The 23,501-nt window shown below is 38.8% G+C and overlaps 2 protein-coding genes across 15 annotated transcripts in view; one reads left to right on the top strand and one right to left on the bottom strand.

Moving 5' to 3' along the window:
• Nucleotides 1–18,318, bottom strand: part of LOC126378047 (irregular chiasm C-roughest protein-like) — a 416,593-nt gene extending 398,275 nt beyond the window's left edge. The window contains exon 1 of the mRNA XM_050026146.1: nt 18,315–18,318. The gene's annotated coding sequence lies outside the window, so the exon portion shown is untranslated. The remainder of the gene's footprint in view (nt 1–18,314) is intronic.
• Nucleotides 1–23,501, top strand: part of LOC126378014 (ryanodine receptor) — a 167,659-nt gene that overhangs the window by 104,398 nt on the left and 39,760 nt on the right. For 5 of the 14 annotated variants that reach the window (XM_050026051.1, XM_050026049.1, XM_050026041.1 and 2 more), the window contains 17 exons: nt 83–231; nt 751–899; nt 2,051–2,213; nt 3,146–3,341; nt 5,563–5,640; nt 6,285–6,408; nt 6,839–6,932; nt 7,425–7,562; nt 8,994–9,011; nt 11,915–12,071; nt 12,592–12,917; nt 14,891–15,045; nt 15,279–15,456; nt 16,066–16,201; nt 21,676–21,800; nt 22,400–22,520; nt 23,245–23,434. In XM_050026051.1, the coding sequence (XP_049882008.1) occupies nt 83–231; nt 751–899; nt 2,051–2,213; nt 3,146–3,341; nt 5,563–5,640; nt 6,285–6,408; nt 6,839–6,932; nt 7,425–7,562; nt 8,994–9,011; nt 11,915–12,071; nt 12,592–12,917; nt 14,891–15,045; nt 15,279–15,456; nt 16,066–16,201; nt 21,676–21,800; nt 22,400–22,520; nt 23,245–23,434 (2,497 nt within the window). Of the gene's footprint in view, nt 1–82; nt 232–750; nt 900–2,050; nt 2,214–3,145; nt 3,342–5,562; nt 5,641–6,284; nt 6,409–6,838; nt 6,933–7,424; nt 7,563–8,990; nt 9,012–11,914; nt 12,072–12,591; nt 12,918–14,890; nt 15,046–15,278; nt 15,457–16,065; nt 16,202–21,675; nt 21,801–22,399; nt 22,521–23,244; nt 23,435–23,501 lie in introns of all 14 variants that reach the window. The other 9 variants (XM_050026038.1, XM_050026046.1, XM_050026040.1 and 6 more) reach the window with 2 other exon arrangements.

Genomic DNA, 23,501 nt, shown 5'->3' with positions numbered 1-23,501 from the left:
AAGGTTTGTTTCCTCTTTCTCTGTTTCTCCCGTGTTACTTATATCATGTCTTATTTTCACACGTTGTTCTCATTACCCACAGATATGCCATCGGGGCTAATCCCGGGCCACAAGCAGAGCGTGGGTCTTTTCCTGGAGAGAGTATACGGCATAGAGACCCAAGAACTGTTCTACAGACTGCTGGAGGAGGCATTTCTTCCCGATCTGAGGGCTGCAACTATGTTGGATAGAGTGAGTTCTTGCTACGAAAAGATTGACCACATGTAATAGAATGTTGAAAATAGCTAGTTTGACAGAAGAACTGTAGGTTGCTACCGACTTCAAAAAGGAAGGTTATATTTTTTATCTATAGGTTTAACCAAGTTCGGCTTTGAAATAGACTTCTCTGGGCGCCATCCCTCTCACATCAGACAGAGTACTGCGAGGCAGAAGGCAAGAAGGAAACCACTGCTCTAATTTTCCCTGGAAAAGTAGCTTCAAGCTACACCGTCAAGAGCGAGGCATTTAAATTAGTCATGTGATGAAATTTTACCCGCTTAGGCCGCTGTGAGTGGCCAGATCTTTTACCTCACTATCGAATTCCCGTGCCAGGAAAAATGTCTACTTTGACATTTGTTCGAGAAGTCATATGGTCTATGCCTTTGATGGCTCAGTAAAATGGCGATCTTCGACCACAGACAACGCACCCGAAAAGAAGTCTTCGTTGTCAAAACTACAGCTTTATTTAATTAACTTTAATTTCCCTATCAGAACGACGGCTGTGAGTCTGACATGGCTCTGTCCATGAACCGCTACATCGGCAACTCGATCCTGCCGCTGCTCATTAAGCACGCGTACTTCTACAACGAGGCGGAAAACTACGCCAGTCTACTCGACGCCACGCTGCATACTGTTTACAGGTGATCGGGTATCATTCTTTACCTAGAAATGCCGGTAATCAGCTCGCAAACTATCAAGTTACATCGTCCCCTCAATAGGTACCGTTCCTTCCAAACGTATCCCTTCAACCACCATAGGCCGGACAACATCACACGTAAAAACACCATCAAACAACATTTAGATAGATCAAAAAAAAATATAAAAATTAACCTCGACATAGAAGAAGAAAAACTATTTAATGTTTCTTTTTACCCACGACGAAACGGAGCAGGTATAGTAGACGACAGGTCGACATGGCAATTCTGTAGTGATGTGACGTTTTCAATATCGATATATTTTTATTATGTATGTAACAAAATGTGAATAAAATAATACCACATTTTCATTTAAGTTAATATTTATTCATCTGAATCATCTAACGTTAATTTTATTTCTAAAATATTATTCTTAGTTTTCAATAATTTCTTATATTTATAATTTTGATTGACCATAAATATTTAGATTAGATTTCTTTTAAATCAATTGTTTTTCTTTTGTGTTAATGTTAATTTCTAATTCAATAAATTATGTGAGCGAGATTATAATCGATAAACGCGGTCGATACAGACTCGTGCGACACTAAGACTAAGACGCCGCGGGGACTGTGCGGGTGTGCGGGGCGACCCCGCCTCCGCGGCTCACCTCATGCCCCGATTGCCATGTCGACCTGTCGTCAACATTATATGCGTTTAGGGTGAGAGATGTTTGTGTGTGCGTTTTTGATTTATAAACGAATGCTCAACTATCAAATTCAAAATATTTATTTCGGAAACTAGTCCATATTATGTTAGTAACAGAAAGCTTAACCTAGTATTAGTAACAGATTAACATAAAAATAAGCAACATGGGACAGGCCTGAGTCACCGATGCCGCGGGCAGCTATGTTACCGCGTGCAAACGCACCCAGCGGTTCAGCAGCGACAAGCCGTACCGGTCCACCAATGCTCTCATGATGGGTTGGTGATGAGACTAACATCATCAGCATTATAAGCTTCAGCCGTGTTTTCCAGTGTCTAGGAGCCACTTTTTAACCACATTTATTAACGAATTTTCATTTTGACTTTTGGTATAAAGTATCTCATTTGACTTATCCTGTCATGTAGCTTTTTACTAACTTACAACCCTTTTCCAGGTTGTCAAAGAACCGCATGCTAACAAAGGGTCAGCGTGAGGCCGTTTCAGACTTCTTGGTGGCTCTGACCTCGGCAATGCAACCCGCCATGTTGCTGAAGTTGTTAAGGAAACTCACTGTGGACGTGTCTCAGTTATCCGAGTACACCACTGTTGCTTTGCGGGTGAGTATTGGGTAGTTTCTGAGGTCAAAGATAAATTATGAAATTCTGATTACTAAATACAGATCTAAAGGTGACTTCTTCTATCGTGTGGGTTGTGAGGTGGATAACCAACCTCATCAACCCTGGTGTCAGGGTTACTAAGCCGCCAAAGGCCCCTGACATGACTCAGTAACGACTACGTACTTACATCAGTAAGTAATAACCGGGACCAACGGCTTAACGTGCCTTCCGAAGCACGGATCGTCTTACTTTCGGACATTCAGATGATCAGCCTGTAACGTCCTAACCAAACTAGGGATCACAAAGTGATTTTTGTGATATGTCTCCACCGGGATTCGAACTCGGGACCTCCGGATCGTGAGCCCAATGCTCAATCACTAAACCACGGAGGCTGTTTTAAAGGTGACAAAAAACTTTTTTTTTTCGAAATATAAACGATTACTATTATTATTACTATGCTAATGAACGTCACAACACTGGCTTCTGTACTTTGTCAGATCTAATTGAGTCGTGTACAGTCATGAGCAATATCATGTACCCACTTTAGAACCCTGTCGCATTATCGTATTTCACATTTATGGAGACTTACGGATTAATTTGTGAAAAATGTTAATGTGACATGGTTTCAAAGTGTATACATATTAGTACTCGTGACCGTACTAGGTTCAAGAAAAAATATGAAATTCTGATTACTAAATAAAGACAGATCTAGAACTAACGAAAAACATTTTCTTTTTTCTATTTAACTTATTTATGAATTTTAATTAAGAAAAATGTAAATAATAAGTGCGACATTTTGTCACGTTTCTATGACGTCACAGGTTGCTTTTTCTTACCAATTCCATAGTGATTTCGTGTTTTGACATTTAGTAAAAAGTAACCGATTTGACTAGTTGGAAACTGCCCTATTGTCCAGTCAATATTTCCCACAGCTTCTAACCCTCCACTACGAGCGTTGCGCGAAGTACTACGGCAGCACCGGCGCAGGCGGCGGCGTATACGGCGCGTCCTCTGATGAGGAGAAGCGTCTAACCATGATGCTGTTCTCAAACATCTTCGACTCGTTGAGCAAGATGGACTATGAACCCGAGTTGTTCGGGAAGGCATTGCCTTGTCTCATTGCTATTGGTAAGTTTGAAATGAAATGAATGAATGAAATTGACCGAAGTAGTATGGGACCTATTTACCAAAATAGTTCTCTAAATATAGAAATAATAATAGTTCTTCTATGCTGTTCTGGAAGCAAATAAAAAACATAGAACACGTTCAGCTGCTTCTCTTCCCGGGCATGTCGTATAAACCGACAGAGGGATTGTGTCCTCTAACATGATGGACTAATGTTATGGGCGATAGGCTGATCCCTTATCACCATAAGGTTCATCATATATACATCTTTGGACTTCGTATCAACAGTGGCTGCAAGTTGTCTTTGATTATTTGTGGCTCTGCCCACCCCATTAGGGATTACGGGCGTGAGTTTATGTATGTGTATGTAGTTCTCTAAATACCGAGTAATAACCACCGCATACCAAACCGCAGTCAAAAATATGCTGTCTGAGATATTGGGAACTTAGACCAATAGACGTACGTCGTTTATCTATACAGGGTGTTAGTGACACCGTAACGAATACTGAGGGGGATGATTCAGACCATGATTCTGAGTTGATATTAAGTGGAATTTCCTGTCGGAAAATTTATGATTTTTTTATGTTTTTTTAAATTATTTTTCGTTCTATACTTTTGCGACGGAAAATTCCACTTGATATCAACTCAGAATCATGGCCTGAATCATCCCTCAAAGTTTTCGCTACGATGTCACTAACACCCTGTATAGACATAAACAGCGTCTATTAACTGCCCGCGTTATTTTTCGTGTCTACGTAGTACTAGATAGTGTAATTCAAGCAGTAGTAGTTTCCGTTTGGGACATTGCGTGTCCGAAGCGCGAACTAAGTATATCCAATTTTCAAGGTCAAGGTCACTTTATGTTCTAATATCACTGCTAAATATCAGTGCTGAAATAAATTATTGCAGTTGCGGTGCAAATTCCAAAGTAAAAAAATGAAATAAAAGTAATTCTTCTATCGTGTGGGTTGTGAGGTGAAGTACCAACAGTGTCAGGGTTACTATTGAGCCGCCAAAGGCCCCTGACATGGTTCATGTAACGACTACTTACTTACATCAGTAATAGTAACCGGGACCAACGGCTTAACGTGCCTTCCGAAGCACGGATCATCTTACTGTAATGTCCTAACCAAACTAGGGACCACAAAGTAATTTTCGTGATATGTCCCCTCCGGGAATCGAACCCAGGACCTCCGGATCATGAGCCTAACGCTCAACCACTAGACCACAAAGGTCGAAAAAAATATTTAAAAAAATTAATCCGTATTTGAGTAAATGTCTATACAGATCACCTTATCTATCATCGATCAGATGACCTTATGAGTTTAACCTTCAATCTAAAAATAACTGTTAGCCACAGTCAAGGTCAAGGTCAAGTATAGACAATAAAACATCAAATCAGTCTAGATTCCCCGAGAGAAGCATTTTTTTTTATAAAGCCTTGCAATTACTTTTTGCTTGATGTCAATATGATTAATTTCTTTAGAATCAAGTTAGTATTATGTGTTATGTTATTATTGTATTTTAACATAACATAACATAAACTGCCTATATACGTCCCACTGCTGGGCACAGGCCTCCCCTCAATCAACCGGAGGGGGTATGGAGCATACTCCACCACGCTGCTCCAATGCGGGTTGGTGGAGGTGTTTTTACGGCTAATAGCCGGGACCAACGGCTTAACGTGCCCTCCGAAGCACGGAATCATCTTACTTTTTCGGACAATCAGGTGATTCAAGCCTGAAAAGTCCTTACCAAACAAAGGACAGTCTCACAAAGTGGTTTCGACAATGTCCCCATCGGGAATCGAACCCGGACCTCCAGATCGTGAGCCTAATGCTCTAACCACTAGACCACGGAGGCTGTTATTGTATTTTACTCTATTATTGTATTTTACTCTATGATATTGCAGGGCCGCTTTCCTAACCTGAAGATTTGACAGGATCGGTTTTTTACAGAATCGACTACCTGTCAGACCTTCCAACCAGCGAAGGTAAAACTAGCAGGTTAGGTCAAATGTGGGTTTCCTCACGATGTTTTCCTTCACCGCTGAGCACGTGATAGTCATTTATGATCCAAACATGAATTCGAAAACATATTCGACATACATTGGTTTGGCCTGTGCTGGGATTCGAACTTGCGACCTCAAAGTGAGAGGCGAGCGTTCTACCAACTGGTCTACCACGACTCTAGGACTTTACATTAATTGCCTTTATTCTTTCAGGTTGTGCTCTGCCACCGGACTACTCGTTGTCTAAGAACTATGATGACGAATTCTACGGGAAAGAACCGCAATCCACCGGTACGTAAAGAACTACATTGTATTTTGAAGGTTTTTAATTGGAATTGGTTTTCCAAATTGGAGATGTCATTAGAAAAGGTTTAATACGATCTACTCTGAACCGGCGTGCGTGTATGAAGCGATTGATGAATGTGGAGGAAGCAAGAGAAGTGTGTCAGGATCGAAGCAAATGGAATTCTATAGTCTCTGCTTACCCCGGTGGGAAATAGGCGTCAGTTTATGTACGTATGTATGTTTGACGGAATGTTCTTAGACAAATTAACCAATATTATTCTTCAATCGCAATTTTTCAATTCTGGTATGAATGTGTCTCCACTAATCGACAGAGTAATGTGATCTGTGCTCCTTTGTTTCAATAAGGGTTAAAGCGTGAAGATGTTTGCATACAAGCAAGTTGTCTAAAAGGGCGGGCGCTTTTAAATGCGCTCTTTATAAATCGACGCAACTATAATGTAGAATGATTAGAATGGCAGCTGGATAGAGATATAGCATATCATCTTGCACGGGGTCTTTCACGCTCATATACAGCATAGCACGAAACAGACAAGATATATGTCACTCTAATCTTGCTACGTTTTAAGGAGTATAATCTGAAGACGTCGGAACTCGCAGGAGATATATTGATTTCTATGTGTTTGTCACAGGTGGTCCAGACAACCCCCAGTACGACCCGCAGCCCATCAACACGACGTCAGTGGCTCTCAACAACGATCTCAACACTATTGTGCAGAAGTTCTCAGAACATTATCACGACGCTTGGGCCTCCAGGTACGGTGACAAAAACTCGAAAGTCATTGGTTTAGGCATGCTGGGATTAGAACCGTTTTTGACAGATGGGGTTGTTATTATTATTGCGTATGGCAGACAAAAATAAAATATTCTGCGTGGATCATATATCCAACTTAAGCTCCCCTAACCAAGTCTCTGCCGCATTCGTCACACAATGCAGCCCGGCTATGCCACCTGAGAACAGGTTCAGAGGGCACTTGTTCACTATGTGAGATATGGTTTGACCCGGGTGACCACATTCACAGTATGGCGACTCCTTTGAAGGATGGGGTTGTTGTCAAAATCGTATTGAGAAACTGTTCTTAAGGTTCTTTTTGGTTGGTTATAATTCTTGTTAAACCGTTATTATCTACTAAAAGTCCTATGTTACAGATCCATTCCTTAGGCTAACTGAATGATTTGTTTTCAGAAAAATCGAGAATGGCTGGGTGTATGGTGAATCTTGGTCTGATAGCCAAAAGAGTCATCCTCGTTTGAAACCCTACAATATGCTCAATGACTATGTAAGTATTACATTATTTGTCTTATAGATAGATTTATATTATTGGAACTGAGTACATTTCCTGTTATTTTTGACAATTATGACATTTGGTAATTACCAAATCCAACATAACTGATGCTGATGCTGTTGGTCCTGATAAAAATAAACTACACAACATAAGAAATACTTTATTGCAATCACAGGAAATACAAAAGTACAAAATAAAAGATAAATAGAAAGACTACTATTACTGGACTAGACTATTATTAGATTTAGTATTTCAAAACGTAGGTAAGGTACATAAAAATATTTCTATAGCATTTTTTAATATTGTGCAGTAAGCAAGAAGCCTATACCCGGCGGTTGCAAAATCTAACTCTTAAACCAACCAAACAACAAATGACTGAGTCAGCCAATTCTTCAACGTTTCGGTTGATGGGGTTGATTATTGTTCAGTGACCTCTCAAATCACATGAAAGATGAAGATTCGACGTTTATGCTCAACCCTCAACAGGAGAAAGAGCGCTACAAAGAGCCTGTTCGCGAGTCCCTGAAGGCTCTGCTTGCTATCGGCTGGTCGGTGGAGCATTCCGAGGTGGACATCCCCAGCACCAACCGCAGCTCCATGAGAAGACAGTCCAAATCTGGCGGGGTGAGTATTGCGGTTCATTATTGATGTGGGTACATGACGATGTAATGTTACGTGCATCAGAGGAACGCCTGAGCCAAACTTCTACCCGGTCTTATTTCATGCACTGTATCACTGCGACTTGTAAGGTCTATTGTGGTTGCCGCCTTATGGTACAGTTGAATTTTTCAGGGGTGAAAATTAGAACGCCTTTGCAGCCATTAGGTATCCTCAGATTTTCATCGGGGACACACATTCCCCTAACACCAGGGGTTCTATCCAAGTTGCTAATGGTTATGACAATCGACAGTGAAAGAGATAAAAATATATGGTATTGAATATCACCTTATGCCACAGGAGGCCTACTGTTAACCTAATAAAAAGCTATTCAGACGATTAAATCTCTTTTTGTGGATCGCACGCAATAAAAAGTTCACGGTTGTCATATTGTCGACGCATATTTTAGCGCGTTCAAATATTACATCCATGTCTACGTCGCGTATTGTACATTCTATTTGTAAATCCAACGCTACCTGGGCAATCTGCAAAAACATATGATGGATAAGTGGCCAATCCTTCCTTCCTTACTCGTGTTAACGTCGTCCACTAAGCGACATTTGTTGAACGACATTATGTCCTCGGAAACATCAAGCGTTACCGATGACATGGGAACTATATAGCATAGTTGCAAGATTAGATGTCGAGTGACATCTGGTAACGTCGTTCGATATAGCCCGACGTCTGGAGACAAATGTTGCTTGACAATTGTCGCCTAATGCAAGGAGGTTTTATATTGTATTATATTTCGTAACAAAATGTTGTTTTAACAACTAATTATTATTAAAGGCAAAGGTATATGATTATGATAAAGTTATTAACTTTCAAACAATGCTTACATAAAAGGATGAGGAATCTGATAAAAAGACGGTAATTCAATTAATTGCACATCAGAGTTATATTTTTCACTATATTTGTATTTTTAAACCTATAATATTAGACCCTTTGTAATTAAAACTTGTCCCGATGAAACTATTCTGAGAAGAGAAAAATAAAAACGAGTTACTAAGTATATATTTTTTGTCACAATCAAATAAATTTGAACATGGTTTCTGAAACACCGACGTCAAATGAAGCAAAATTATGAAGATACATACACATACATACATAAACTCACGCCCGTAATCCATAATGGGGTGGGCGGAGCCACAAGAAATCAAAGACAACTTGCAGCCACTGTTGATACGATGTCGTAAGCTGGATATGATAAACCTTATGGTGATAAGGGATCAGCCTATGAAGATGCCTCCTTTTAAGTTCGTAAACTCAATATTTTTCTCTTCTTACCTTCTGACCCCTTGATTTACTCAAGACATCTATAGATGTATAAACACTCCAAGCATGATAGCACCATGTGTTAACTTATTTGTTGTTTCCATATTATCCCTCGCACAGCAGCGCCCTACCGATATAGTGGTAAGTTCCTGATAATCCGAAGGGCCACATTCACAATCCTGTAAACAAGACTAGAGGCGAAAGGCGTAATAATTTCCATGGCGTTTGAAGTGTGCGTGGTTATTATCATAATTAAAACACATAATACCGAGTTCTCGGCTCATAAACTCGGTGAGGTGTGGGCACTTATTTCATCTTGCGATGGATATACGTCTGACTATCCCAATGGGGATATAGTCGTGAGTTTATGTAATACTGGGTGATAGAGAGAGACTCCTAGTCTAGAAAGTCTCATGTCCCTCAGGATTTAACGCGATACCCGATAATGGCCCCGATTCCTGCAGACACCTCCTAATTTTATTTTAAGTTATATCCGTCATTTTATTATCCGCTGAAAAGGAAAGGGACGGATGATTGTGAACAAGTTAATTTTAAAACGAATGAATAACTCGGGCGAATAATATAGGCATCTCGCTGGTATGCAATCCGCTTGACGTGCTGTCTACTACTACCACTCTGTCGGGTTATTGGCCGATGTAAATTTTTTATGGCCGTTGTTTTAGATTTCTGCTTAAAATTGATGTGTATTCCATAAATTTTATACCTGTCGATTACCCGTCCCTTTCTTTTTCAACGGATAAGAAAATGACAGGTATAACTTAAAATAAAATTAGATGGCGTCTGCAGGAATTAGCACCATTATGTGTTTTAATTACCATATCGCTGACTTTGTATGTATTGACCGCTAGCGCCATGTTTTGCGTACAGGATCGTCAATGACCCATTTAGTGCTCCCGTATCGATGTTGCTAGAAAGTTACAATAATTTTTACAAACATTTATGAGCTTATCGGTCACTTTCATTTCTTGCAAAGTACCCTGAGCCGAGCTTTGCATCCAACTGCGGACCCTCAGGCCTGTTGTCTTAAATTTTGTACCGGATCAGAGCCCTCAGCGCTCCCCATTTGTCCGGCGAAGTAGTCAAATATCATCTGTTTTCACAGTACAAATACCCCTCCTCCTACTTTTTTTGTGACCTCCAGGGCCCATAATGATTCTTATTTTATAATGTCACCTGTATCTGCAACTTATTGAGTGTCAAGTTTTTCAAAAGTTTTGCAAGTTTACTTAATTATTTATTTCACACAAAGAAATTACACAGAAACGAGTACAAAGGCGAGCTTAACTCATCAACATCAATATGGGAGGACATAGAGAAACTGAAACTGCCAAAAACTACGCAGTTTTGTCTTGAATACCTAAACATGCTTAACTAACCCGGTGGCTTTTTGTTGCGTTTGTAAATAATCATATTAGGTATTTACTAGTTTATGAACTATATCTAATCTCACCTTCTTTTACAATGTCTTGTATAATGTGATAATGTTTAAAGTAAGATAATGATATATTTTCTTTTGTTTGGTTAACAATTTCGCGCGAAATATTCTGCTCTGAACAGGGGGGTAAAAATGGCCACATCGAAGCAATTCATCTAAACAAGCAATATTGCAATTTGACATTTGCGCATATAAAAATAAGTGCGCAATGCAAACAAATGTCAAATAGCAATATTGCTTTCTTACATGAATTGCTTCGTTGTGGCCATTTTAACTCCCCTGGCTTAAAAGCTGTTTGTAGTTATGGAAATACAGAATGGCAAAAGTGAGTAAGATGTTGCCAATATCTCTATAATACTATAGGTTATTTTTTTAATCGTCAGCTCCGTAGCTTTAACCCGTTTCTCACGGGGACCTGAAGATTTGACAGGTCCGGCTTTTTACAGAAGCGACTACCTGTCTGACCTTCCAACTCGCGAAGCGAAACCAGTCCAATACAGGATAGGTCATATACCTACGAAACGCAAAAACAACGTGTAACTTCTTTTTTATGTTATTTATTTGTTACACCTGTATTGGGCTGGTTTTCCTTTCGCGGGTTGGAAGGTCAGACAGGCAGTCGCTTCTGTAAGCGGACCCTGTGAAAAGCGAGATAATGCTAGGGGGCTGATTTATTACACCTCCAATCATTATGTTTTTACTCCCTTTCTTGGATAACGAATGTATCTTAAAGTACCTTTGCGTTAAATATCCTTATAGTACGCCAGCCTCGCAATAAGATATCGGACGTTACGGTTGGCGAGATAGGTCAGTTTAAGAAGAGTTTCTGCTTATTTTTGCCAAGCTTAGAATTATCACCAGCTGTATCTCCAATTACATAACGTATGTTACTGTAAAAGCCCGAACTACTAAAGACTTACAGTGTTACTACAAAACAAAGACTAAAAGATAAACTATGTTTAAAATATAATCCGTATACGAAAGAAGTCCCGAAGGCCGCGGCGCTGCTGTCGCAGATTCTGCATAGAATTATTATGACTTGTCAAGTTAGTTTCATTAAAATCCGCCGACTTCTTTCGTGGCGCGAAATACTATTTCAAACCTAGTTTATTTTTAGTTTGTGTTTTGTGGTAACACTGTTAAGGTTTACTAGGCGGTTAAAAAGGCTACATCGAAGCAATTCATCTAAAAAAAGCAATATTGCAATTTGTGCGCAATGTAAACAAATCTCAAATACCATTATTGCTTTTTTAGATATTTTTTTTCGATGTGGCCTTAGCCTAAGATTTGGTGGATACCAATTTGGTGGTAATAGCCAGAATCGTTCTCCAATAATAGGGAATTTCTTTTTTGTCACACGTGTCCAATCGATCATGTCTTGTTCAGCATTTACTCTCACTGGTAAATCCTAAGAAAAAGAGGTGCCTAACTGTAAAAATGCGAAATGAACCATTATTGAAGAACGAGTCTGTCTTTTACCGCCATCACTCGGTAAATCCTAGGATTTACATGTATATCTTAAGATTTGCCGAAGTTCGGGCTTTTACAGTAACATTTATATTGAAAAGTCAACATTTCGACCATTCAGACGGACTCGGCGACTCCGTTCAACTACAACCCACACCCTGTGGACATGACCAACTTGACACTGTCGAGAGAGATGCAGAACATGGCTGAGAGACTCGCGGAAAACGCTCATGACATCTGGGCGAAGAAGAAGAAAGAAGAGTTGGTTACTAACGGAGGTAAGTGCAGAAGATTTCTAGAAAAATCCGGAATCCGGCTTGTAATCATAAATTCAAAATACATATAATATTTATTTGCAAAATAAGATGATATAGTGAGTTAGAACAGTCCCATACATAAACAATGAATGCCTTTCTTACGTAACTTATTGTAAGTTTGCTTGACCGGACAAATGAGGAGCGCTGATGGCTCTCACTCGGTAAATAAATGCCATGTACCATTATTAAAAAAAAACAAACAGTAGAACATTTTTAATTTAAAAGCCCAATAGACACTAAACTTTTAATTGGCTTAATAACTATATTTTAATTTATGGCAACAACTTTTTTATCTGACTATTTTGTCTTGAAATCGGCTAATACTGTAAAGGGAAATCGCCTTTGCAAAACATTTGTTAACTTTAGACAATTATATTTTTTAAATAGTTGGAGCTTTCAGTCTAACAAGCTGCTTTACATCACTTCCCTTACTCTTCATAACACCCCTTTGAATAACAACAAATAATCATTTACTCCACAGGAGGAATCCACCCACAACTGGTACCATACGACCTTCTCACCGACAAGGAAAAGAAGAAGGATCGAGAACGTTCTCAGGAATTCCTGAAGTACCTTCAATACCAAGGATACAAGCTGCATCGACCTTCGAAAGCCTCCCAGAGTGACACGGAACAGACCACTGCGGGCGTGGCAATAGAGCTCAGATTCGCTTACTCATTGTTGGAGAAACTCATCCAGTATATCGATAGAGCTACTATCAATATGAAGCTGTTGAAACCTTCTACGACGTTCAGTAGAAGGTCTAGTTTTAAAACTAGCACGAGGGATATTAAGTTCTTTTCTAAGGTGAGTTTTTTTTTTAATATCAGCTTATGTACATCCTTTATTGTACATTACCTTAATACCCTATAGGTACCTAGATAATCAGATCAATGATAAAATATTACAAAAGTGGTAGAGGTACTTTGGTCATAGAATAAAGAATACTATAGAACGGAAACTCTTCGCACCAATTCGTATTGGTGTCGAGCTAGATTTACCCCTCGCTTACCGTTTAAATAGCCGTGGGCCGAGGAGTAAAGGAGAGAGCGTGGATTGTCTGTCTATAAGGCGACACACGTTAAGAACGAGATTTTTCTATGGAGATGATTTCTATGGATGTCTGGGCTGTGACTATACATTACGTTTTCTTTAAAAATCTCAAGAGGATGAATGATGAAACAAATCGAATGTCAGTTAATTATCTCACATCACTAATTTAAGAGCCACGCTCTTGTCGGTGTAGCATTCTCCATTCTTGTCTATTAAAGACCAATTCCCCCCCCCTCCCCCCCCCCGTACGTACGTATTTCGTACCAGCACAACTACAATATTACATAAGACATGAACACTCGACCATTATAGACGGCGATACGGCTCACCACCTATCACGTTGGTCTAACAGAGAGCTCAGTGGGGCGTGCGTACTTAGTTCATCTTGCGATGGATGTACCTCTGACTACCCCAATGCATATAAATACTCATATATACCACCTAATGTATTTTTATATTACAAGCAATGCAAGTCGGAAATAAAGTATTTCAAGAAGGTATTAAATATGGACATTATACTACAAGTCGTACGCCAACATAGTTGCGCATGGCAAGAACTCATTTTGCAGCTCATGGTCAACAAGAAGCTTTTAAGGTTTGCGCAGACAGTGGCGGTACCGGGAACGATCCGGCCAAGTTAAGGCCACCTTTTGGGTTTAAAAAGGCCACATTGCAGCAATTGACCTAAAAAAGCAATGTTGCTTTTTGACATTTGTTGAAATTGCCCAAATCTCAAACGTCAATATTGCTTTTTAGATGAATTGCTTTGATGTGGCCTTGTTAGACCCCCTGAGGTAAAGCATGTTAAAAAGCGTTATTAAAATTTCATAAACTCCCGCCCCCACAATGCTCTCGGCACCGATCCTGTGTGTGAAGACCTTTACATAAAATTGGAGGAAACGTCCACAGAACTAAGTGATGACGAATAATTTGATCTTAGGGTATCCATTTGATTATAAAATTCCATGCATGAAAGGCATTAAGATAACATTAAGAACCTGTCTGTCTTAACTTGTTTTTGAACGAAAGATGGCACTATCTACTCCAGCACCCGCGGCAATAGAAATTGCGAATGCTATCTACGCAGGTCATCTACATAATCATCAATCAATCAGCGCGCGGTTGGTCAGCCGCGGGGGCAGGTGTAGAAAAATTTATCGTCTTCACTTCATTCTTTGAAGAGTTATCTCCAATTTTTTGCTTCATGTTTGCACGTCAACATGCCAAAATATAGTCGTCATACAAACCAAAGCATGTATTTGAATAGAACATCTTCAAACAACTTCAAAAAATATCAAGCACTCAAAATGTCTAATTTTAAATGGATAAATGTGAAATTGCAGAAATGTGTCATTGCTATTCATATCAAAGAAATATATTGTGTTCGTTTAAATATATACGATCGCTTGCATTTAGTTCAGTCGTGTGGAATGAAATGCAGAATCATAAATGCCAAAACGCTCAATAAAGACTACATCGGCAAAATGAGTTAAAACGTAATTGAATGTCTTAAAAGCGATCTACTTTAGTTAACCTTTATCTGAACTTTGATTATAATTCCGTTAAATGGTTTGAAATAAATTAAGCCAAGAGGTTTCAAAAGCTGCTAAAAGAATAATTAGTGCAACGTACTAATTTAACTTTTTTTGCCAAATTATTATATGAGCTAACTCAAAATTGAAATCAAGTTTTTTTGACATATCTTCTAACTCCTTTTCGACTTATAGGTGGTTCTCCCACTAATGGAGAAGTACTTCTCAACGCATCGCAACTACTTCATAGCGGTAGCAACTGCGACCAACAACGTCGGCGCAGCCAGTTTGAAAGAGAAAGAGATGGTTGCAGCTCTGTTCTGCAAACTGGCTAGCTTGTTGAGATCTCGGTGAGTTCATTGCCTTCTGTTGTATTCAAGTCACTATCAAACAATCTTTGCTTGCGCGCTAGCTCAAATGATATCCTGTGTGTATTGGCTGGTAGATAGGACTTCCTACATAACATACTAAACATACAAACAGAAACTCACGCCTTTCCCACAGAGGTAAGCAGATGGAATTCCATTTACTCCGATCCTGACACACTTCTCTTGCATATTAAACTTTATAATTTGTCCAACAGATTAGCGGCATTCGGGCCAGATGTCCGAATCACAGTGCGCTGCCTGCAAGTCCTGGTGAAGGGTATAGACGCCAAGTCCCTGGTCAAGAACTGCCCCGAGTTCATCCGAACTTCAATGCTGACATTCTTCAACAATGTCGCTGATGACCTCGGGCATACCATACTTAATTTGCAGGAGGTATGTTGTTTGTAATCAATATCGTCTTAATGACATCCGTGGTCCAGTGGTTGAACGTTGAGCTCACGATAAATCAGTATCATTTATGCAACTTAATTCACATGAATAAACTTGTTGAAGGTCGTGGGTTCGAATCCAGCACAGGTCTAAACCAAATCAAGCCTATTAAGTCTATTATTGATTGTCGAATTTGTTTTCGAATTCATGTTTGGATCATAAATGATTATCACGTGTTCAACAGTTAAAGAAAACATCGTGAGGAAACCCACATTGCCAAGAAATGCGTTTTCGCAGGTATGTGTCCTGTATTAGGCTGGTTTTCTATTCGCGGGTTGGAAGGTCAGACAGGCAGTCGCTTCTGTAAAAAACTGGACCTGTCAAATCTTCAGGTTAGGTATGCGGACCCTGTGAAAAAATAACGCGAGAATGCTAGTGAGATGATGATGATCAAATTTGTTGAAGGTCAATTTAACATTTTTTATCTCCGTCATTTCGCAATGTCAAGTAATTGCAACAGCAACACATGTTTTGTATCTTGTATATAATAATAAATATTGCAAGTTTGCGAGGCCCTCAGACCACTTGATAACAACAGCTTGCTCTCTCCAGGGTAAATACGCGCACCTGCGAGGCACACATCTGAAAACCTCCACCTCCCTCGGCTACATCAACGGCGTGGTGTTGCCAGTACTCACTTCCATGTTCGACCACCTCGCCAACTGCGAGTACGGGGCGGATCTGCTTTGTAAGTATATCTCTTTAGTCAATCACTCTCTCTTAGAATAAACAATCCTCCATGATCGATTATCTCACCTAGGAACTGCGAGTTAGGGGCTAATCTGCTGTACCAGTCGTTCCCTCTCTGTTGAGGATTGTGACTGTATTTCATTTTTTTATACTGGGTCCGGTCCTGTACAGTCATGAGCAATATAATGTACCCACTTTAAGACTCTGTCGCACTAACATATTTGACATTTAGTAAGACTTACAGTTGCAAATTTGACATGGTACCAAAGTGTATACATATTAATGCTCGTGGCCGTACCATATGTGCAACTCCTTGTTATTTGCTCGAACCCATCTTGTCAGTGCTCTTTTTTCTGGCACGCTTATCCTCAATGGCCCAGAATAATCAGCTTATGATGTAAATGGGGTCGCATTTTATGTTAGATAGCAACTACAGTTAATGGTAAGTCAAACTTTAAAAGGATATTATATAGAATAATTATCTGGGTTGTTTAAAACTCTTTGTTAACCCTTTAAGACCTTTAATAATAATCTGCGCGTTTGAGTTATTCAGTTAGAGTTATTCAGTAGGGATCTTTCTTATAACACAAATAATCATATACCAATATTCATCTGCGGAAATAATCACGTACCTACCTATATTGTTTCGCTGTAAATTAAAATGTAAAATAATCACGGAAAAATCAATATCAATCCCACAGCACTATAGTATATTTTATAAAAATATTTTTAACATAAAACTATTGTTTCTTATTATCCTAGCTTCGCTCTTTGGAACGGCGCGTTCTTACGTTGTTTAGGAGAGATTATAATCTTCTTTATCACCGCTATTCCTGTGGATTGTTTTGTGGTTGTTTTATTTTTTTCATCCAAATCGATGTCGGTATCTGAGTCTGAACCACTGCCCGACCCACTACCTGATCCTGAATCTGACCCAGATCCTGAACCACTACCGCTTTCGCAACTTCCAGAATGTTTGTCATGCTTTTTCTTACTATGGGAACCTCCATATTTATACGCAGCCTTGCATTCCTTCTTGCAAGCCCTGGTGAAGGCACTCAACCGGCCTCCGGAGCAATCGTGCAACTTACACGCTTCATCGAAAGATGTTTCGCAAGCTTTTGTGCATTTGTCGCTTGAAATCTTTTGACATGCCTCTTCGAATCTGTCGCGTAGGATGTTCAGTTGTGTTTCTGTATTGCTCATTGTATTTTTATCTTTCTGGAAGTAAAATAAAAAATATTATTAACGTGTTAGCCTCTTCTTACACAACATACGCAAGTATCTCACGCTCATAGGTTCAATCAAATGCTTAAAACTGAATAAATTATGTCTAGTGTGGATTAGCTTATTGGAATATTTCATACTAACCTCTTCGTGTTTATTTAACTTCGCCGTTGGCAGACAAGCAGCCGCTAAATATCCATTTCTCGTTATATCTTGGAATTGTCCTGTGAAAATAATGCAGTGTTTTATTAGGTCTATTACTTTTTGTCTTGTCTGTGTTTTCAAAAAGAAGGTCAAGGAGTGCAATCGCTAAACAGATCTACAGTGGTCATAGAGGCCTGGACTTATCTGAGATATTGTTGAGCACATTTATTACAAGTTTTACTGCAATCATTCATGTGTTATCTGCGGGGTAAGGTAAGGTAAGCGGGGTCTGCTTACCTTACCTGAAGATTTGACAGAACTGGTTTTTACAGAAGCGACTGCCTAATTGACCATTGATCCGTTACTTTTTACCTCCGTAATCACATTATGCGGGTATGTCGGTTTTTCAAAGTTATTCTCCTTCACCGCTGAGCAAGATATGAGAATAATTTATGATTCAAAAAAATATTTCGAAAACAAATATCAAAATGGGCTCGTTACAGAAATTCTACGACGCACAGTGACAGACAAGCGTTCTAGCTAAGCATAGAGTTGTAAGACCGAATGTCCTTTTAATATACAAATCCCATTGTTTAACTACTGTTTCTGGAAATCTCACACAGAGATTGGTGTGAATATACGTATTAAAGAATACTTACTATCATATGGTCCATCGTTTGTTCTTGTAGTTGCGGGAGGTACATCCCTGAATTCCTTAATACAATTTGTTTTAGCTTTACTTTCGAAGTCAGTCTTAAACTTTGTCTTGCAGTTGTATTTTTTACACGCAGACTTAGTTGATGCCTTGCATGCCTACAAAAAATATAAAATTACGACCTGATTGAACGGATATCCTAAGTATTTAATTGTAGGATGATTAATTTGACATCAGATTAGAAATATAGGGTATTATAGACTGGTTGCGAAAAAGATAGTTCACTTTTCTTACGTACTTCGGGAGGGGGTTTAAAAAGCCTTTTCTTTTTTTGCCGTGACTTATTGTAGATTTACCGCAAACTATTTGGAAGGCTACACTGTTACAATTCGTCTAAAAAAAGCATTCTTGTAATTAAACATTTGCGTAAATAAAAGTAAGTACGCATTGTTAACAAACAGCATAACAATATTATTTTTTTAGATTTTAAACACCCCTGCAGTATTTTTTTCTAAATAACATAGGCTTTATTACTATACGTATTCTTGGCTATTTCACGTACCTTATAACATTTCTTGACCACAACTTTAAGACAGGCATCTCCGTATGCTTTCCTCAGTATGCGTGTCTTGAACTGTTCTTTCATAATTGTCTTTTCGTCCTCGAGAGACTGCGCTGAATGCTGCTTTTGAATTTTTTTCTGAAAGAAGGTACTTAATTATAACAGTGCTGGTGTAATGTTTAGTCGCGTCGTCCTAATTAAATTCAAAAAATGAATCAAAAAATGTTTTGTCAGTTGCTTACAGTAAATCTAAATTGTTTTTATAAAGGACTTGATATAAAGAACATTGATAAATATTCACTATACACGTAGCTTCGGTCTTATTAAGATTTAGCCAAGACTAAAAAAAACATAAGACGATGGTTGCATGGCTTTGAGAACAAGATTTTCCGAAAAGCAAAAAAATATCGTGAAGTGCGGGTAGTTACACCTACAACACCTTCGCAATGACAAGCACTCGCATCGCCAGTCGTCCCGCTCCCGCGACCGCGGCCGCTCCGACGCTGCCGAAACGTGGGTAAAACAAATTAATAAGGTAATTGTCTACGGTCGACAGACTTTCGTAGCTCTGTCGATGCCAGTTTTAACATCTGAGTGAGTAAATTTCGGTCGCCCAGGTACTGTTTGTTAATTACGCGTATAGTATTGAAAATAATAGGTAAGTATGATTTTTCGGCAATGTTTTTCCAATGCTAATTAAATACTTCGGCAAATATATTTTGATTTTCCTACAAAATACCTTCATAGCTTTCGTTCTAGGTTTCTCTTCTGATCTCATCTCCGTCTCGGGAGTAACTTCCTTATATTTCCAAGTTGTTTCTGGTGTTATTTGGTTTCTGAAATATATCTTAGGTTGTTTGTAATACACTATCTCCTTTTGTGTATCTAAACGCACCGGTTTATGCAAAACTTCATCCCAAATCCTGTCGTAAGAAAATTCTTCTGCTTTTATTACTTTCTTTAGTGTTCTAGTGTTATTTACCGGTCGGTATAACTTTTTTGGTGTATTATTTGGGAATACTTTTTTCTCTTGCCGGTTTCTATTTGGTTTAGCTTTTTCATTTTCAAAAGATTTTTGATGGGATGTGTTGTAGCCTTCGTCTTGATTTTGTTGTCTCTCTTCTGAACTGTCTTCTGAGAGTGAACCAGAGAGTCCTACATATGTCGAGTCATCCCTATCGCTGTCACGAGATTGTGAATTTTCATCTTCCGCTTCTGGTCTGAGTCTAGAAATCAATTTCATTTTTCCAGCATCAATTGGTACTTTACTTCTTGTAACGGCTTCGTTCAGATTCTTGAAAATAACTACCGTTTCGTTAGTCTGTTGTTTAGGTTTTTCAGCTTTCTGCTTAGCACTAAATGGTTTAACAATAAGTTGTTTGGCCGGTTGGTCAGTCTTCGGTTCCATCTTTGTTGTACTGCTTTTTACTGTATTGCTTTTGGAATTTCCACCTTGTACTACAAATTCTACTTGAGGTAGCCGTTCCCTGTCTTTTTCGAGCACTTTGTCCTTCGCTATTTTTATTACAAATTTATTGTTGGTGGGTTTATCGTTGTTGGGTTTCTGGCTCTTTGGTTTTTCGTTAAGTTTCTCGTTGTCTTCTATATCGGATGCGTTTGTGTCGTCGCCGTCGTCATTATTTGCATGTTCTTCAGATAAGAACATTTGCGTTGCCAAATCATTAGGATTCCTAGTTGTTGATGACACAAGCCCTTTTGCTCTCTCTCTTACTCTCTTTTTCTGTTTATAAACCTCGTCTACCTCATCGTCTGTTGTGTAGTCGTTCATCGTCTCTTCACTTTTGTACAAAGTCTTCAGTTTTTCATAGTTCTTTATTAGGTCCTCTAAAACGTTATTGACGCGGGTGATATTCTTGATGACGTCACTGAATAATGCTTTGTCGTCTGCACCCCTCTTTCTTGCAACTGAAAGACGCAACTGAAAAAGGTCATAAGAGTAATTCAATGATAATTTTCATTTGATAACGCCTTCAAAGAACACATATAGTTTTACATGACTAGAAGGCAGCTCTAACCGTATTTGTTAATTAATTCTCGGAAATTCTATAGGCATCATCGCTGCTTGGCTAGAGGAAGACACATGATGTCTATGTTCGTTGCTTAAATCTCATTCCAAATCTTGAAAGTTTTGATGATCAACTATTAATCTATACGAGTAAATACCAATGTTAATTACCTCTGCTTCTGGCGTAAATAAAACGACCAAAATTGTAAAATAATAACAAACTTTGTACAACATTTTGATAAAATACAGCTAGGAATATTCTTTACACATTTTCATTTCAAATGAAATTTTTATTTTACGAGATTTACATTTTATAGGTATTTTATTTTTAATGCAATATTCGCTGATTTTGTAATTTTATTTATTCACACATTCACTGGTATGTTAATACATAGTCACTTGCAGTAAAGATGCTCTTTTACGAGTCATAATTTTTATTAATGTAGGTTCCATAACTCGCCACAAGACACCAAAAAGTTGAAATATAACTAAAGGTGGGACAAAGACTAAAATAGTAAATAAACTGGCAATTTCTAGCTTATGATTTCTTCCAATCCCTCAGGAACAAAATTTCCAAGTTTTTAGTTCTTCTCCATATTATAAAAGAAAGATTTGTACATCAATTATAACTTTTGAATGCCATCGGTTTGAGATATCCGGTGATATGTCAGCCATGTTCGCCCTTTGTAACTTAGATGGCGCTGTGCATATTGTTTATCAAGTATACGTTTTTACGGAATGGAGCAACGTGGTGGAATTCCATACCCTTGATTGAGGGGAGGCATGTACCCACCAGTGGAACATAGGCTATTCATGTTTTACGTTTACGTTTTATATAAATATAACCTTTTCTTTCAGTGGATGAGATCCAAGTGGCGTCTTACAAGATGTTGGGGTCATTGTACGCTCTGGGCACGGACGCGACTCTCACGCACGACAGGAAGTACCTCAAGACGGAGATCGAGAGGAACAAGCCCGCTTTGGTGAGTTACGAACCAATACTGATCGACAACAGTCGGCGGGGTCCACAGTAACCCTTGCTGGGGTCAACAGTTCCTTTTATGCTGAAGTATGTGAGATTAAAAAACATAGAAAGCGTTCAGTTGCTTGTCTTCCCGGGCTAGCTGTATAAACTGACAGAAGGATTGTGTCCTTTGTCACATGTTAATGATTATCTAGTGATTATCTAGAAGATATGAATGGATGGGATTAGCCGTTTGGGAATATTAGGCAGCCAAATTACTAAATTGTGTAACAGCATTTAAAAAAAAATGTCTAGGGCCTTGTGCCGAGGTTTTTCTTGCAGCTTCTTTTCCCGGCTATACAGGTTGTAAGAAGCTGCAGTAGTTTTAGGATGAGACGTTCGTTATGTAAAAAAAAGACGATTCAAAGTGTGACTATGTCATCTACTGAATAAAGATATTTTTGTATTTGAATTTGATAGATCATAATTAAGGGTCACCATAAAGGTGGAAACCAATCGCCCAACTAGGTCATTTATCATTGCGGCCACACTTGAGATTAAGTTTCAAAGAGTTGTAAGGGTTCTAAAAGATGTTGACTCATTATGTTCTTCTCCTAGGGATCCTGTCTTGGAGCGTTCAGCTCGACGTTCCCGGTGGCGTTCCTGGAACCGCATCTCAACAAACATAACCAGTTCTCACTGCTCAACCGAATCGCTGACCACTCCTTGGAGGCTCAAGGTAATAATATATTACGTTACTTTCGTGTATCCAATGTCTTGTCTCTATTTGATCAGTACGTAATTTCAGCTGGATACCTTCCAAAGAAAGTGGCAAACGAAATCGAATACAATACAATACAATACAAAAACTCTTTATTGCACTTGAATCACATTAAAAATACAAACCATCGAATACCATCATAATATGGAGATAAATTCATGATAACTCTTGTGATGGACTTTTAACTATAAATAATATAACATAAGTATCCATTTTTCCGAATACTTATGAAATAGTACTTACTCAATGTACCTGCATACTCTTTCTTAGGCTAATAATCTGTGTAAACACTGTGTCATTGGAGGGTGCCTGGTGCTTAAAGTAGGGATCCTTTCTTATATTACTTATATTTTTTGAACGTGACTTATTGTAGATTTCCCGCAGATGGCACACTAATGGATGGATGGACGATACTTAATAAAGTCATCATTATTAATTTAAGAGCCACGTTCATGTCGGTGTAGCATTCTCCATTATTGTCTATCAAAGGTCAATTATTTGACTTCCTTATAAGACACGACGTTCGCCTTCTCTTTCATCTGTTCCATGTAAGCTCTTCTTGGTATTCCTCTATTTCCTTCTTTCTTCCCGTATGTGATGTTTTTAGAATGTACTAAGTTTTGTGTACATTTGAACAGAAACCAATTCAGAAAGAACTAAACTCATCCAAATCTTCCTACAGATATAATGGCCAAGATGGAGCAATCAATGCCAACTCTAGAAACGATCCTGGGTGAAGTGGACCAGTTTGTCGAGTCAGACAAGACGTACACTGACGCACCGCACATTATTGATGTGGTGCTGCCTCTGCTGTGCTCGTATCTTCCGTTCTGGTGGGCTCAGGGTCCTGACAATGTTACGCCCACTGCTGGGTAAGTGGGTTTAAAATATTTAGAGGCAAATGTCACACACCCACAAACTTAAGCAACTTTCGCAAAG

The sequence above is a fragment of the Pectinophora gossypiella genome, chromosome 25, assembly GCF_024362695.1.
Source record: "Pectinophora gossypiella chromosome 25, ilPecGoss1.1, whole genome shotgun sequence".
In the NCBI taxonomy this organism is placed as follows: domain Eukaryota; kingdom Metazoa; phylum Arthropoda; class Insecta; order Lepidoptera; family Gelechiidae; genus Pectinophora; species Pectinophora gossypiella.
This window is presented reverse-complemented; position numbering and strand designations above follow the sequence as displayed.